Source organism: Arachis hypogaea, chromosome 13, assembly GCF_003086295.3.
Source record: "Arachis hypogaea cultivar Tifrunner chromosome 13, arahy.Tifrunner.gnm2.J5K5, whole genome shotgun sequence".
NCBI lineage: Eukaryota > Viridiplantae > Streptophyta > Magnoliopsida > Fabales > Fabaceae > Arachis > Arachis hypogaea.
Window position 1 is genome coordinate 50,238,304 of NC_092048.1, and position 17,372 is coordinate 50,255,675.

Here is a 17,372-nt window from a genome sequence, read left to right on the forward strand (position 1 = left end):
GTTGTAGCAGTTGAAACAGAGAGAGTTAATACCAAGCGAATCAAACGATCAATCAAAGGATATGTTAAAGACTTTCCTGTCTTCGTTAATCCTTGACATAACTCCGAAATTGTGCACAAGTTAGTTAACTCAACATGATTAGGAACATCAAGTTCATAATGTTGAGCTTGCATTCTAATGTGAAATTTCTCTTGGTCAGTGAAGTCACCTGGATAAAACCGTTCTACTAATTCACATACTTTGTTGACACTGAAGAGCTTATAATTTTCTCTGGGATCTAAAGTTTAACTTAAAGTAAGCAATTCCACCATATTATCATTGAATCTTCCATTAATCTCTTGCAACTGTGTATCAATTACAGCCAGAAATAAATTAACACGGTAATGATGCTCCACTGAAATTTGGTCAACAATTTTGCGAGTTCGGCCTCTTCTAGGAATATGCATTGCATTCAAATCAGGAACTTCAACTTCATGTTTCTCACAAAATAATATAACTTCTTTTATGAAAGCCTCCCAACTTGATTCTCTCATTCGTTGGATTAAAGTCTTGGTAGTAGAAACCAGAGTTAAAGCATTCAATATGTCTTGATTTTTTCGTTGCAAAGCTTGACAAAGATCATGACTAACTTCCAAAATATTTCTCATCAAATGCAAAACAAAGACAAATTCAAAGGATGTGATAGCATCATAAGCAGCACTAGCATCACCACGAGTGGAGAAATTACCTTCTTCAGTGCTTTTTTCAAGAACTTCACAAGTAGCATCAAACATGCATAGCAAGCTACGTACAGAATTCAAATAAGACCCCCATCTAGTATCTCCAGCTCTTTGCAAAGTACCAATTTGATTAAGTCCACTACCTGTCACAATTTGATCATTGACAATTAAGTTTGCAACATTATTTGCTTGAGCAACCCTTAACTGATCATGATGTTTAGGAGAAACAGTCACAACATTCACAATTAGGGTAAATTTTGAAAAGAATTGATGAACATAACAAACTTCTTTGGCTGCAGAAACAAGTGCTAATTGTAATCGATGAGCAAGACAATGAATGTAATAAGCAAAAGGGCAATCTTTCAAAAATAGAGTTTGTAATCCATTCCATTCACCACACATATTACTAGCTCCATCATACCCTTGTCCCCTAAGATTTTGAACATCAAGATTATGACGAGAAAGAACTGATGAAATTTCTGTTTTCAATGTCAAAGAACACGTATCAGAAACATGTATAAGATCAAAAAATCTTTCTTGAACACAACCATGCTTGTCTACAAATCTCAAAACCATAGCCATTTGTTCTCGCTTTGACTCATCTCTTGCTTCATCAATAATTATACAAAATTTAGAATCACCAATTTCTTCTCGAATTGTTGCACGCACTTTTCTAGCAAAGATATGCAATATATCTTTTTGAATATCGGGAGATATATATTGAGCATTTCCAGGAGCATTTTCATGGACAACATTATTAACATTCTGATTACATGAAGCTAAAAGCTTAATTAACTCAATAAAATTTCCCCTATTCAAAGATCCAGGACTTTCATCGTCGCCTCTAAATGCACATGCTTGAAATGCAAGCCATCGAATAGCATCAATAGATGTCTTCAACCTTAATCGGTTATTTGCAATAGTTTCATCACTATGCCTATCAAGAACTTTGTCTATATGCTTAGAATGAGCCATTAAATCATCACAAGATTTCACACATAAATTATGAGGAGAATTAGGAATAGAACCCTCGTGACATACAAATGCACAATTCACTCCATTGTTTACTCTCTTCCAATTACTAAATCCTAACTCTGAAAATGCATTTTTTCCATCATTGCGAGCACCATAATGTTTACTAAACAAGTAGCAAGGCAAACAATAAGCAGCATCTTTTTCTGGTGAATATTCTAACCAACTTGAAAATTTCTTAAACCAAGAAGATTGAAAATATCGACGGTGATTGTTATTACCAGAAGCTGGATAGCTAATATTTGTTGGTTGGTATGGCCCAGCTATTATGTATGCTCTACGAATCTTGTCACGTTCATTGACATTATACTGCCAAATTGGACGTCGCTTTTCTGGATCCCTTTCTAGTAAAGAGATATCAACATCTCTTTCTAATCTTGGAACTTTGGCTTCATGTTCATGTGTATTTTGAGTAAGATTAGAGAGTTCACTTACTTGAACTTCTTGTGAAATAAGATTAGAGAGTCGACTTGTTTGAACTCCAACATTATCAGCAGCTTTTCTCTTAAAAATTGCATCAATTTTACTTTGCTTTCTCATCATAAAATATTCTAATTTCTTTTTATCTGAAAAAAAAATCAAATAATTATATACTCACATGAATAAATAAAGTCTAAATATTTTTTATTAATTAAACATCAATAATAAATTAATAATATTTTTTTACTAAATCATTATCAATTTTACTAAAAATAAAAAATAAAAAAACCACTAGTCACTAGACAAATTAATAATATACACTAATACACAGTCACACAGTACAGATATATCAACAAGAACAATAAAATCTGCATAGTAATTGTTTAAGATATATAATAAAAAATTTAAAATTTAAAATATATAATAAAATGTACATTGTCTTGTATATAGTTGTACTGTTGTGAGAGTAAGATAGTGGTCAATGATTAAGTGGAGTGGAGGGCATCGTGCGTCAGTGCGTGGCTATGGACTATGGCTGCATAAGGAATCCTAAACGTCAAAGAAAAAAGGTAATCTAGTCACTAGTGTTTCTGTTAGTCAATTTAGGGATTTAAAAAATTTAAAAATTATTACAGTTTATGGATTAGGCTTAAATTTTACTACTAATGTTTTTTTTTTTAAAAGCTGGGGGGCTCAGGCCTCCACTTGCCCCCCATGTATCCGTCCTTGATTATATCGTATTGGTTGAAATTAGTTTTGATAATGTTAATTTTCTAATAACACTTTATTAGAAAGAAACTATTTTTTCCATAATTTTTTAAAAATTAATTAATATTATATATATTTTGTTACACTACATCTAATTATAAAAATTTTATTTATTTCTAATGTTTATATTAAAAATAAAAATAAATTTAAATTAGTGAATTTTAATCTATAATATAATAATAATATAATAATTGTTTTATATATCGCACGAATATAAATTAGTTATTTTTTTATTTGTAAAAATTTTAAGAGGTTTGAGTTTGTTATCGATATAACTCGTATGATAAATTTTACTTTAAAAAATTTATATATATAATATTAATTGATGAGTGTAGCATATTTTTTTATATAAACAATTTAAAAAAAATCTAATAATTAATCTATAATTTTTTTGTTTTAGTCTAATTTAAATATTTTTTATTGTTTAAAAAAATTTTTTTTTAAAAATTTAATAATATGTAACAAAAAATACCAAATAAATTATATAAAAATTAATTAAAATATAATAAAAAATATTTTTAACAAAAAATAAAATAAATATCTTTATTTGAGTGTCCCATAATAGAATTGTGCCATATACATATTGTGGTTGGTTAAAAACCGACTAAAGTCTCTAACAGCATATATTATAATCCGGGATAAGGGTTTTCTTTTCTTTTTTTTTTTTTCCAAAAGAAAATCTCAAAAATAATGGTTAAAGTTAAAAAGAGATTATTACTGAAATTAATAATTTTAATTTAAAAATAAATTATAAGTGAAAGTAATAATTTTGAAACTTACCATTTTAAAATAATAAATTAACAAATTTAACAAAATATCTTAAAATATATTTTTTATTTATTTTATTCAGCGCTTAATTTTTAATATTTTTCTTCTTTTTTTTTCCTTCTCTTTTTTCTTTCTTCTGTAATTTTTTCTTTTTTCAATTTCAATTTTTCTTCCGCCTCATTTTCTTAATTTTTCAATTTTTTAGTAATAACCCAAATCATTCTCTAAAAAATTTTTAATAAGACATTTTAGTCTTTAATAAATTTTAATTACAAAATTAGTTCTCAAATTTTTATTTCATTAAATAAATCTATTCTTATGCTATATTGTTCATTTATATAGAGAAATTGATATAGAGTTTTAAAAATATTTAGGAACTATTATGTCTTTTATTAAACAACAAGAATTTATTTGTCTACTTTTTTAAATCAAAATTTAGCGTAACATTTATTTAGGATTAAATTGTCAAATTAAACTTTTTTGAAGACGGATTTAAAATGTTATTCTCTTTTTTTGTTCTCAATTTTTCTTCCTTTTCTTCTCGTGGATCTTCTACTTCATTTTTCTTTTACGTTTTCTCCTTTTCCATCTGTTTATTTCTTTGTAAATTTTTAAAAATTTTATGAAGTAGAATGCATAAGAAAAAAAAATGCAAAAATTATTTACACAAACACGGAATTTTGTGATGATAAATATAAAAAAAATTAAAGATAAATACAATTTTTAAAAAGAAATTTAAGAAAATAAAGAAATTTATTGAGAAAAAGAGAAATTTTATCACGATAAACACAACTGTTTAAAGAAAAATTAAGTAAAAAAACACAAATTTATTTGCGATAAATACATAAATTTTACAATGATATACGCATAAAATTTTTTAAGGTAAACATAATTTTTTGAAGAGAAACAAAGATAAAACACAAAAATTTATTAACAATAAACACAAAAATTTAAAGGTGATAAACATAGAAACATTTTTAAGATATACACAACTTTTTTTCATAGAAACATAAGTAGAAAACGAAAATTTGCAAAGGAAAAAGACAAAAATTTTAGGACAATAAACACAGAAATTTTTTAAGGATAAAAGGCAACTTGTTAAAAGTGAAAGAAAAGAAGAAAATACGATTTCTGTTATATGTAATTAAAATTTCTGTATTTTTTTTGTTATGAAAATTTGCACAAATCAAGATAATTATTGTGCCATGCAACTAAAATTTGTGTTATGTGATTTAAATTTCTATGTTTCTCTTTTTTAGTATTCAACTAAAAAATTTGCACAATTCAAAATGCAACTATTTTTTTATTTTTTAATCTAAAATTTAACCAAAAAAAATTCTCTTATTTTCTCAAATTTTTCTTTCTCTTCACCCTCCTAAGAAAAGCAAGGTATACAAGTCAATTTCTTTTTTAATCTAAAATTCAACAAAAAAAAAAATCTCTTATTTTTTCAAAGAACTGATAGTCAATGCGTGGAGAGCTTTTTAGAAAAAGAACTTGATTTTAGTCTCAACAAAATAAAAAATCTCTTATTTTCTCAAAGAACTGGTAGTCGCTCTTTGAGAGAAAGAGCTTGATTTTAGTTTCAAAATATGAATGTTGAGCGAACTTTTAAAGAACAAATAGTCTGAATTAAAATTAATTATTGCTCATTTGATTTCAAGTGTTTTTTATTCTTTCTTATTCTTTGTTTACTATACACTCTTTATATCTTAGAAGAGATAATTTATGTTGTTTCTAATCTAGGTCTTATTTAGTTTATCACATACCGAATTTATAAACACAATCTAAGTTAGTTCCTACACTTTATATAATTTGAATCATGGATCTCAAAAGTTGTGAAGTGTATTCAATACACATGTTTTTATTATTTGTAATTTAGTCCCTTGTTGATCAAGCTTACCTTAAAACGAATTGAGGCAAGAATATCTAAACTTTATAGATCACTTTGTTGATCTAAGTTACTGTGATACCTAGAAAGGTTTTAAGAGTATTTAATGTATGTTCTTATCTTCATGATGATCTGAATCAAGTTTTGCATGAGAAGACTTGAGACAATAATATATAGTAGTTCTTAGATTTGTTGTAATCTAATTCATCTTAATCAGAAAAGTCTTGAGGAAAATATTTTGTAAGTATTTTATTTGTATAGGGGAATTCTCGACTTTGTTGAGTATTAAATGTAGACCTTGTTAGTCGAACTAGTATATATCTTTGTTTTCATCTTATTAATCTTATCTTTGATTTATTTTATTTGAGTAGTTTATGAATCTCAGAAACCGCTTTCAAACTCGATCTGAGTGTTTTACACAACTCAAAAGCTATTACCACATTTGTCAAATTACGTTCTGATTTAACTTTTACCTTTCGCTACTCACAACTCCAAGAGAATTGATAAGCTATCTTAGTTTTTCAAATTTCAAAAAAAAAAAAAAAAGATACAAACATGATTCAACACTCTTCTCGTGCACAACAAGCCATTTTAATAAGCAGGTGTGCACTGATTCAAATAAACTCAAGCTTGAGAATAATTTTAAGGGCTAGCGAACCAGCCTCCTTGAGAGTTAAGTTACTGAAAATTAAGTGAAATTATTTTAACAATTTTGAAATTATTTTAACCTCAAAGTCCTCTTTGATGGGCTAGTGACTGTTGCTGTTGCTGTTGATGGCTGTAGTTGACTGGTATTGCTGCTGCATCTAGCTCTCTTGGAGGATGTCTGTGACTCCTGGTTTTTTTCGGATCCAGCATAAAATAAAATTAAAATTGATTTGTTTTTTTTTTGAAAAAATATTACCTTTTTATTTTTTTTTAAAGTTGTTTCTTTGTATTTTGTAAAAATAGGGGAACAAAAAATAGTTTTTTATTTTGCAATATTGTTTAAAAAGTAGCTGAGGAGAGAGAAACCATGTCATTAGTTTTGAGAAAATTAATTTATAAACTTATCCAATATTTTCTTTACGAAAAAAATTGTATCCCTTAAAATAAAAAGGAAGGAAAAAAAAGACTCTTGCGGTAAACGAGTCCAAATCCTTTTTTTTAATGCATTTTTTTATTAGATTATATTACAAACTATTATTAACAGAAAATATTTAAATATTTTAAATCATTTTTTTCTTCCACGCATTTTTTTTCTTAGATTATATTACAAACAACATAAAATATTTAAATATATTTTCTACTAATAATGTTATGTAAGCTTTTTTATTTTATATTAACTATTTTATATAATTATAGCCTTTTTTTTAAAAAAAATACCATGTAATATAAAATAATTTTTACACAATATCACATTTGTAATTTTATTTAAAAGATAAAATACTTAGATGTTTTTGTCTTGAATCTTGAAAGCGTTAAACAAGCACTTAAAATCAATTATTAGTTTTTTTTATGATTGAAATAAATTAAACAAAAAAAAAACAAAACAAACAAAATAAAGGAACTACTTAAATATAGGGACAGTCTCGTTTAAGATTATTTTTAAACTTCTTTCAAGGTAAAAGAAGCTCTACATGAGAAAGTTGTAACTTCATCCCCATCTTTGCCATAGTGTCTGCCACCGTGTTTGCATCTCTCATAATCAAACGAAAGTCAACATGCCAATTCCAATGCATGATATCTCTTATTTTGAGCACCAATAGATCAATAAATCCAAAACCATCTTGGTGATTAGTAACAAGATTAAACGCTTCCACACAATCTGTCTCACAAATAACATCTCGTTGACCCACATCTTAGACTAAGAGATACCATCTCCAAATAGCAAACAATTCCCTTGAAGAACACTAGTACTCTCAATCATTTTCAAACACCTCTTTTGCCAACTCCCATTACAATCTCTAATAACACAAGCAAAATCAACACTATTACCTGAATCAAGATAACTAGTATCACAATTAATCTTGAAAGTACCAATGGATGGGGGATTTCAAAAACCATTTAGAGTAGAGAGAAGGGACATGCGTTGAATTCAAAAATATTCCTAAGCTCCTTTTCTGAAGTTAATGCCAGACAAATCACTTTTTTCGGAGGCCAAGTTTCATGAGGATTAAAGATGTCATTATTCCTTACTCGCCATATCTACCAAAATCCCGAAAAGAACTTGAACGGATGCTCTCTGCTATGATACAAGAACCAGTTCTTCAAATCCAAAGGAAGACAAGAAATATCCAACCTATGCCATATAAGCTGAGCTTTTGGACAATCCCGAATACAATGTAAAACTGATTCCTGGCTAGAAAGACATCTTAGGCACCTATCCGGTGACCGCATCCCTCTTCTGAAGCGAAAACTTGCAGTAGGAAGAGCCTCTTTAAGATACTACCAAGCCAAAAACTTGTTCTTTTCCAAAACCAGCTGGTGCCAAAGCCAAAGCCAATTCTCCAACTCCTCCCAACCAAACAGCTGCTTACACAACCACAAGTAACCATTGCGTGAGTCATAAACTTTGGCAGCAGACCCAAACTAATACCAACCCACTTCCAAACCTGCTTGCACATCTGGATTGTAAGAGAGAATATTACCTTTCAGATTTTGAGATAAAGGAGAATAAAGAGTATCCAAATGCCACCTACCAACCGATCAAATATCCTGTATCCGGAGATTCGATCAGAAATGTGAACATAATCCATCTCATTAGATAACCGTCCTTCTCTCCTCCGGCTAAAAAAAACCAAAAATTCGGGGTTAAATCCCAATACACTAAGCAAACCCATCCTTCAACACTTTCCAAGCCTTACAAAGACTCCTCCAAATGGGAGAGTCCTTATTCTTAGGGCAACTAAAATAGTCATATAGAGATGATCGGTATTTGGCATCCAACAATTGGACCCATAACTTGTTTGGCTGCTGGAAAAAAGTCCAAACTAGCTTTCCAAGAAGAGCAATATTCACACAATAAGAATCTCTAATCCTCAAACCTCCATATTTTTTTGGAGTAATCAGTACCTTTCCAACTTTCAAGATTTAATCCTCTTCCATCAACTTGTCCTTTCCAAAGAAAATTTCTCATCATAGACTCCAATTTACTAATGATTCCTTTAGGAAAAATAGAGACCTGCATCTGGTATGTAGGAATAGCGGCTGCAACAGAATTAACCAAGCAGAGTCTACCAACCCGATTGAGTAAACTCCCTTTCTAGCTTGCTAGTCTACTCCGAATCTTATTCAAGATACCATTGAAAGCTGAATGGATCACCCTAGAATGGCTAAGGGTAACTCCAAGATACTTGCCCAAGTCCTGGATAAATCTGATAGAGGATACTCCAATGAAAACCTCTTTCCTTGTTGAAGAGACATTCTTGGAGCAAAGTGCTTTAGACTTCTCCACATTAATCTTCATCCCAAATGTTTTGCAAAAAGTCTATAAAACCAACATCACATTTTTCACTTGTCTCTTTGTAGATTTATAGAATAGAAGCAAGTCATCCCCAAACATTAAATAGGATATTCTTGGTCTCCCTCTAGAAACAGCAACCGGCTCCCACAAGCCCAAAGCAACCTAATGACTAATAAAGTATGCCAATCTCTCCATACAAAACACAAAAAGATAGGGTGACATAGGGTCTCCTTGTCTAAGACCCCGACTAGGAGTAAAGCCTTTCAGATGATTTCCATTCCAAAGAATAGATAAGGATGAAGCAGTGACACAATTCATAATCAAATTAATTGTACGAATAGGAAAACCAAAGCTTTTAAGGGTATGAGCTAGAAACATCCAGTCAACTCTGTCATAAGATTTCTCCAGATCAATCTTAAAGGCCAGTGTGCCTTTTTTTGATTTAGTCTTCTTCATAAAGTGGAGGACTTCTTAAATAATAATGATGTTGTCAGGAGTTCCTCGTCTCGGAATAAATTCTCCTTGAAGCGGGCTAACAATCTCCGCAAGATAAGGATGGAGCCTATTAACAAGGACCTTCGTGATGATCTTGTAAACTACATTGTAGAGACTAATCGGCCTGAAATCTTTCATAGATACCGGTGATTCAACCTTTGGAATAAGAACCAGTAGAGTCTCTATCATTCTCGGATCAAGAGTAACACCGGAGAATGCCTACTTAACCATCTTCCAAACATCAAGACCAATGATCTCTCAATATTCTTTGAAGAAGAAAGCTTGAAACCCATCAGGACCCGGAGGTTTAAAAGAGTTCATGTGAAAAATAGCTGTTCTGACTTCCTCCATAGTAACTAGTGCCTAAGATTATTGCAAGCTTCCTCATTTAGAGAAGGAAGAGGCACATCACCAAGGCAACCCAAATCAACATCATCCAAATGACAGAATAAGCTTTTATAGAAAGACTCTGCTTCTTGACTCAGAACCTCTGGATCAGTTTTCCATACTCCATCCTTGAGAAAAATGCCATGAATCTTGTTATGCTTCCTTCACACAAGAGTTTGAATATGAAAGAATCTTGTATTCCTATCCCCGAACCTTACCCACTGCTCTCTGGACTTTTGGAACCATAGGAGCTCTTCTTGCACTGGAGGATTATTATAATCATCATGCAACTATTGCTCTTTCTGACGCAAATAAATGCTATCCACCACTTCCAAACGCTTTTGTAAATAATTAATCTGTTGCTCTAATTCACATTTCTTAACAAAAATATTACCAAATACCTTCGAGTTAAACTCTAGTGAAGTCTTCTGTACTTTCGAAAGCTTTCCATGAATCCCTCTATTATAGACCACCATGAATGATTCACAATATCCCTATACCCGGGATGAGTAACCCAAGCAGCAACAAATCGGAAATGTCGATTCCTTTTAAGCTGAGGACGACCTTTACAACGCATCAAAATAGGACAATGATCAGATTGAATCCTATTTAAAACTTCTGCATAAGCCTCTAGAAAGATAGATAACCAACTACTATTTATACAGACTCAGTCAAGCTTTTTTGCCACATCAATATAATTTTTCACCCTCCTGTACCAAGAAAACTGTCTCACAATAGTCTTCAGATCAAACAAACCACTATCCTCTAATGAAGTAGCAAACATATCTGCTCTTTGATGAGAAAATTGACAGCCTTTAGATTCATGAGAAAATATGACGTCATTAAAATCACCAAGAACAATCCAAGGTCCTTGAAAAACCATGGATTGTGTAACAAGATAATCCCTAAGGAGAACCCTTTTATTAAATTGAGGACTACCATAAATTCCACTACACCTCCAAATTAAATTATCAGATTAAACCTCAACAATAACACCCTGATCAAAAACATCAATGAACTTACAACAAACACCCTTCATAGAGGATAAAAATCAAATACCCTCTTTATGCCCCTGTGCTTCCATTGTACCAACAGAGTGATACACCAATCTTTCCCAAAACAATTTTAAATGCTGAAAAGGAAAGTGGGTTTCAACCACAATAAAGAAAACATGTCTAAATTTCTAAACAAGTTCCTTACAATGCACCCGGGCTAACTTATTAGAAGCACCCCTAATATTCCAAACAATCATATTTAAATTATCCATAAATAATAAGAACAGAATAAATAAGAACATAAACTCTAAATAGAATCACCAACCTCAATAGGTGGTTTGTCCTGCGGTACTGGCACACTCTGATCCTCAATAATTGTCACCTTTGGACCCCCTAACGTTGCACCTGCCATGGTTCCATCTACTAAGGTTTTTCCATTGCGCCACCATTTTTATCAACTGGCGAGTTCTGCAAGGAGGAAAGCCGCGGACGCTTCCGTAGAGAAATTCCACGACGTGCAGGAGTTTTGCGCGATGGAGATGGCGTAATTTCAAGTTTTTCTCGCTTTCCCATCCTAATGTCAATTGATTTGCCTCCATCACTATGCAAATTGGGCCTTGGAACCCTTCTCGATCTATACTTGTGCTGCTTTTCATCTTGGTCCTTCAAACCTAATGGCTGGCCCATTGTGAATTTTTCCTTACGCAGCACTTGTTGCCAGTCCTCTCTATCATCCATGCATGCCTCATTAACATGACCATCAGGCACATGAGGAGCTAATGATTCCGTAACCGCATCCTTCCCTTTACCAACTCCTAATTTCTCACTCAAATTACGAGAATTCTCACCCAAATCACGAGCTTCCGATTCAGCCTCTTTAAATCTCATGATTGTTGTGTGACACTAGTGTCGGAGCTTCATTATTTTTTCCATCACCAAATAAATCACCGTTTCCTTTCAAGGACTCATTCTCCATGCACAAGTAGAACAAATCAGCTGTAAACTCTCGTACTCTACTTCATGAGTCATACCCTCCACGATAATATATTTGATTACAAGCAACCCAAGATTAATTTGAACACAAGCTCGGGCATATTTTTCTCTTTCTGCAAGTTTAGTGGCCAAATCTACCTTTACCGAAACCCCTATTGCAGAAGCATTTTGTAGCATTGCTTGTTCCTGGTAGCACCAAATTGGAAGTCTCGAGACTCGAATCCATACTAGCGTTGATACAAAGGATTTTTCGCATGACCTACAATCTACATCCCAAGGCTTTACTGCAACATAGTGACCGTCTATCAACCACGGGCCACCAAGAATGACTTTCTCACGATCTGCAGCAATATCAAATTTAACCAAAAAAATACCCAAACCCTACATGCAACAAATGAAACCCTCCTTTGATGCGCTATACTATCCGAATCTTATGCATAGGAGCCGTATAGCCATAATACTTATCCAGCACCTTGATTACGATGGCTTCCTTATAAGGTTCAGTTAGACAGCTCTTTGCCTCCTTAGTAAAACTGACACTTGGTAGACAAAAATCACCCCACTTACCTGTCACCGTCGCGATACCATCCCCAGATAAAGACCCTACTAATGCAAAGGCCTTAAATTTTCTGTACCAATGACCTTATCTCTAAAAGAGACCTTGGATGGCTTTTCTAAATCCTCTTGAGAAGAACCCTCTTTAACACTGGATACATACCTTCCCACGCTCTCTCCCTTATCTCTCCCGATGGCATACCATCTTTTTCACCGTGTTTTACTCTCAATTGCTCGCCCCCGCTCTCCCCTTCTCTTGTATAAATGACTTGTCTTATACTTCTCTTTATTATAATTTTTAATTTTAATATTATGAACAGAAAAGTTAAAAATAAAGTCGAATTGATTTTAGTCAACAGAAAAAATATCGAATAGATTTTCTTTTAAATGTAGAAAATCAAATAAATTCAGTTGTATCTAAGGGATTAAGTGGCACATACTATTTTATTTTAAAATGCATTAATCAGCTCACTTATAGAGTAAGTTAACTTATTCGAAAATTCAAACAAAATTTTCAAAACAATTAGATATTTATATAAAATCTTTTTTTCGTCTTACGTTCACAGAACCCAATGCTTCTATCTAAAATAAAATCTTTTTAGGTTTTAAATAAAATAAATAAATAAATAAATGAAATTGATATCCAAGCCAGTTAAACACATTTAAAATCAAAGATGAAAAAGTAAATTTTTTTTTCAGATTCAAACTTTGGTCTATATCAAAATCTTGTTTTTAGAACCCAAAATCTCACCCATATTCCTGGAGAAAATCTTTAATGTTACCGCACTTAGCACTAATTGCTAGCTTTGACTAAAAGTTAGTATACCAAACAATACGCCACCACGGAAGTCACCTACTTAGATAATTTATAAATAGCTCAGGCTAGTTGAGCTTCATATAAAAATCATTGCCTCTTGCATTTAGGTCACCAAGGTCCAATAAATGTCTCACCAACTTCACTTGCAATCAAACCGTTTTCATTTTTTTGGTGGAAAAAAAAAGTTCTCATTTTTTTAAATCTCTTTAATCCGGTTTGTAATTGCTAGGAATGTTCATGGTCGGGTAAAACCGAGTTTGATGTGACCTAAATTCGACTCGAAATATATATCGGACTTATTTGTTAGACCCGAATTCGATTCTAAACTCGATGAAACCTGCACATTTTTGGACCACGATTATATCGGATAAAAACATTACCTTCTTCTAAGCTAGTATATGAAAGTATCTAAATTTTCAAGACTCCAACTATTATTTGACATGGTAAAATTCATTTAAAAAAATATAACAAGAACCAACTCTTTCCTAAAATTAAAGCATAACCACAATCAATACTGATATTGTCTAATAACACTAAATATTTAAATCAATACAAATAACACAATATTATAGATTAGTCTAAAGTCTTACGCATTTTAAACATAAAACATTAATTTATAATCTTATAATGACTAATAACACAAAATATTAAGGTTTACAATACTTAAATTTCACATAAGAATAATCATCATCTATCACTAAAAACACAAAATATTAATTGTGTATGATGATGGGGCTACCGGACCGAGTTCAGGTGACCCGAACTATGGCCCGAATCCGACCTAAAATAATGACCGGATCTATTTTTGGGACCCTTATCCAATTCTAAATACGGTGAAATCACACCAAATTAGTCCCTAAAAAATTCGAGACCGGACCAAATTTTTGGGCCGGACCGAACCATGAATACCCCCTAGAAATTACATAAAGTCTTGAGTCAAATTTAGTAGAATTTTTTTCAACTGAATGACGCCATTTCAGCCACATATTTCGAATAATTAATATAGTTTGATGCAAGTATATATTTGACCTTAGTTGTATTTTACTTAATACATATACTCTTTCTGTGCAAGTATAATTCCTTCTTTTGTTGTCACTCCGGACTTCGCCACACAACAACACTGGAAGATAGAAAGAATAAGGGTAAACTATTATTTTGGTCCCCTACGTTTGGGGTGAATTCTATTTTAGTCCCCAACGTTTAAATTGTTCTATTTAAATCCAAAAAAGTTTTGATTTGCATCAATCAAGTCCTTCCATTAAGTGGGTGTCAAATTATTGACGCCGTGTCCGACGTGGCAAAGTTGGTAGTTTGGCTGTAGTTAACAGTTGGAATTGGAAGCACGAAAAAAAAATAAAAAGAAATAAAATCCGGTCCAATAAGTAAACCCCAATCCCCAAAGTTGATGTTCTTCGTCTGCTGAGAATGGCTAGCCAGTCGTCCTCCCAAGGTTCGCGTAGCAGCACTAAGAGTCGTGGGAGAAGGAGGACTTGCTTCTGTGGAGAGAGACCGGTATTGCGGACGTCATCTACAGCGGATAACCCAGGAAGAAGATTCTGGGGCTGCGTCAACTATCAGGTGAGTCTCCTTTTTTCTGTCTCTTGTTTGAAAATAACATTGGGTGTTAGTGTTTGGAGGATCTGAAGTGTTTGGTGTGTTCGTGTTGGTTTGGTTGAGAACAGATAGGAGATGGATGCGATTATTTTGCTTGGGCAGAGCCTGAAGGACAAGATCCACAAATTCAAAGACTGAAGAACAAAGCGAGCTCGTTGAAAGAAGAATTGCAGAAAGCTGAAAGGAAATTTGCATTGGCACTTGGTGTTGGAATTCTTGGATGGACAATGGCTGGGTTGCTGCTATGTGATTGACTTAATTGAGGTTTAGGGGGTTAGCATTTTGTTTTGTTTGCTTTTCTGTTGTTGTCCCTAGTTTGTAGGGAATGTCAATTGTTTAGGGATTGAAAAAATTGACATACAGTTGGGTGATAACAGTGATATAAAGAGAATGAAATTTTTTGGAGGCTGTATGTGTAAAGGCATTTGCTGTAAACATTGTAAGGTTTTTGAGTGAAATGAATAGTAATGAGTTCCTGTATTTTGACATACATTATTTGGCTCTGTACAAGTTTATTTTAGTTTGATATACTAATAAATACAAGGCTTAATTTGTCAATTCACATAACTTTGCTGTTGAAAATTCATGTAAATCATTAGATAATGGAGAAGTCTTAAAGTAGCTTCTCTTAACCATAACAATATTTAAACAAGCCTTAAATATAACCATGAAAAGGTAACAACACAAAAGAGATCAACATGATAGTAGTAGTCTTAAAGTAGGGTGTCTAAAGTATCACAGAGACATTAACCCTTGGTCATTGGCAAATTCATTATAAAACAGATGGTAAACACTAAAATCTACTATGTTCTTCATCCCAATGCCTTCCAGGCCCTAGGTGGTGTTTTTGCCATGAACCTCAGTGTCCTCCTTGATGGGCTAGTGACTGTTGCTGTTGATGGCTGTGGTTGACTGGCGCTGCTGCTGCATCTAGCTCTCTTGGAGGATGTCTGTGACTCCTGGTTTTTTTCGGATCCAGCATAAAATAAAATTAAAATTGATTTGTTTTTTTTTTTTGAAAAAATATTACCTTTTTATTTTTTTTAAAGTTGTTTCTTTGTATTTTGTAAAAATAGGGGAACAAAAAATAGTTTTTTATTTTGCAATATTGTTTAAAAAGTAGCTGAGGAGAGAGAAACCATGTCATTAGTTTTGAGAAAATTAATTTATAAACTTATCCAATATTTTCTTTGGGAAAAAAATTGTATCCCTTAAAATAAAAAAGAAAGAAAAAAAAAAGACTCTTGCGGTAAACGAGTCCAAATCCTTTTTTTTAATGCATTTTTTTATTAAATTATATTACAAACTATTATTAACAGAAAATATTTAAATATTTTAAATCATTTTTTTCTTCCACGCATTTTTTTTCTTAGATTATATTACAAACAACATAAAATATTTAAATATATTTTCTACTAATAATGTTATGTAAGTTTTTTTATTTTATATTAACTATTTTATATAATTATAGCCTTTTTTTTAAAAAAAATACCATGTAATATAAAATAATTTTTACACAATATCACATTTGTAATTTTATTTAAAAGATAAAATACTTAGATGTTTTTGTCTTGAATCTTGAAAGCGTTAAACAAGCACTTAAAATCAATTATTAGTTTTTTTTATGATTGAAATAAATTAAACAAAGAAAAACAAAACAAACAAAATAAAGGAACTACTTAAATATAGGGACAGTCTCGTTTAAGATTATTTTTAAACTTCTTTCAAGGTAAAAGAAGCTCTACATGAGAAAGTTGTAACTTCATCCCCATCTTTGCCATAGTGTCTGCCACCGTGTTTGCATCTCTCATAATCAAACGAAAGTCAACATGCCAATTCCAATGCATGATATCTCTTATTTTGAGCACCAATAGATCAATAAATTCAAGACCATCTTGGTGATTAGTAACAAGATTAAACGCTTCCACACAATCTGTCTCACAAATAACATCTCGTTGACCCACATCTTAGACTAAGAGATACCATCTCCAAATAGCAAACAATTTCCTTGAAGAATACTATTACTCTCAATCATTTTCAAACACCCCTTTTGCCAACTCCCATTACAATCTCTAATAACACAAGCAAAATCAACACTATCACCTGAATCAAGATAACTAGTATCACAATTAATCTTGAAAGTACCAATGGATGGGGATTTCAAAAACCATTTAGAGTAGAGAGAAGGGACATGCGTTGAATTCAAAAATATTCCTAAGCTCCTTTTCTGAAGTTAATGCCAGACAAATCACTTTTTTTGGAGGCCAAGTTTCATGAGGATTAAAGATGTCATTATTCTTTACTCGCCATATCTACCAAAATCCCGAAAAAAACTTGAACGGATGCTCTCTACTATGATACAAGAACCAGTTCTTCAAATCCAAAGGAAGACAAGAAATATCCAACCTATGCTATATAAGCTGAGCTTTTGGACAATCCCGAATACAATGTAAAACTGATTCCTGGCTAGAAA

General features: G+C 31.9%; 1 protein-coding gene across 1 annotated transcript; it reads right to left on the reverse strand.

Moving 5' to 3' along the window:
- Positions 1 to 284: 284 nt before the first annotated feature.
- Positions 285 to 11,332, reverse strand: LOC112734180 (uncharacterized). Its single transcript, XM_025783404.1, has 2 exons — positions 11,246 to 11,332; positions 285 to 2,255 (listed from the first exon to the last, which is right to left on the reverse strand). The coding sequence occupies exons 1-2, from the start codon at positions 11,330 to 11,332 to the stop codon at positions 285 to 287; spliced, it is 2,058 nt and encodes a 685-aa protein (XP_025639189.1).
- Positions 11,333 to 17,372: the final 6,040 nt, after the last annotated feature.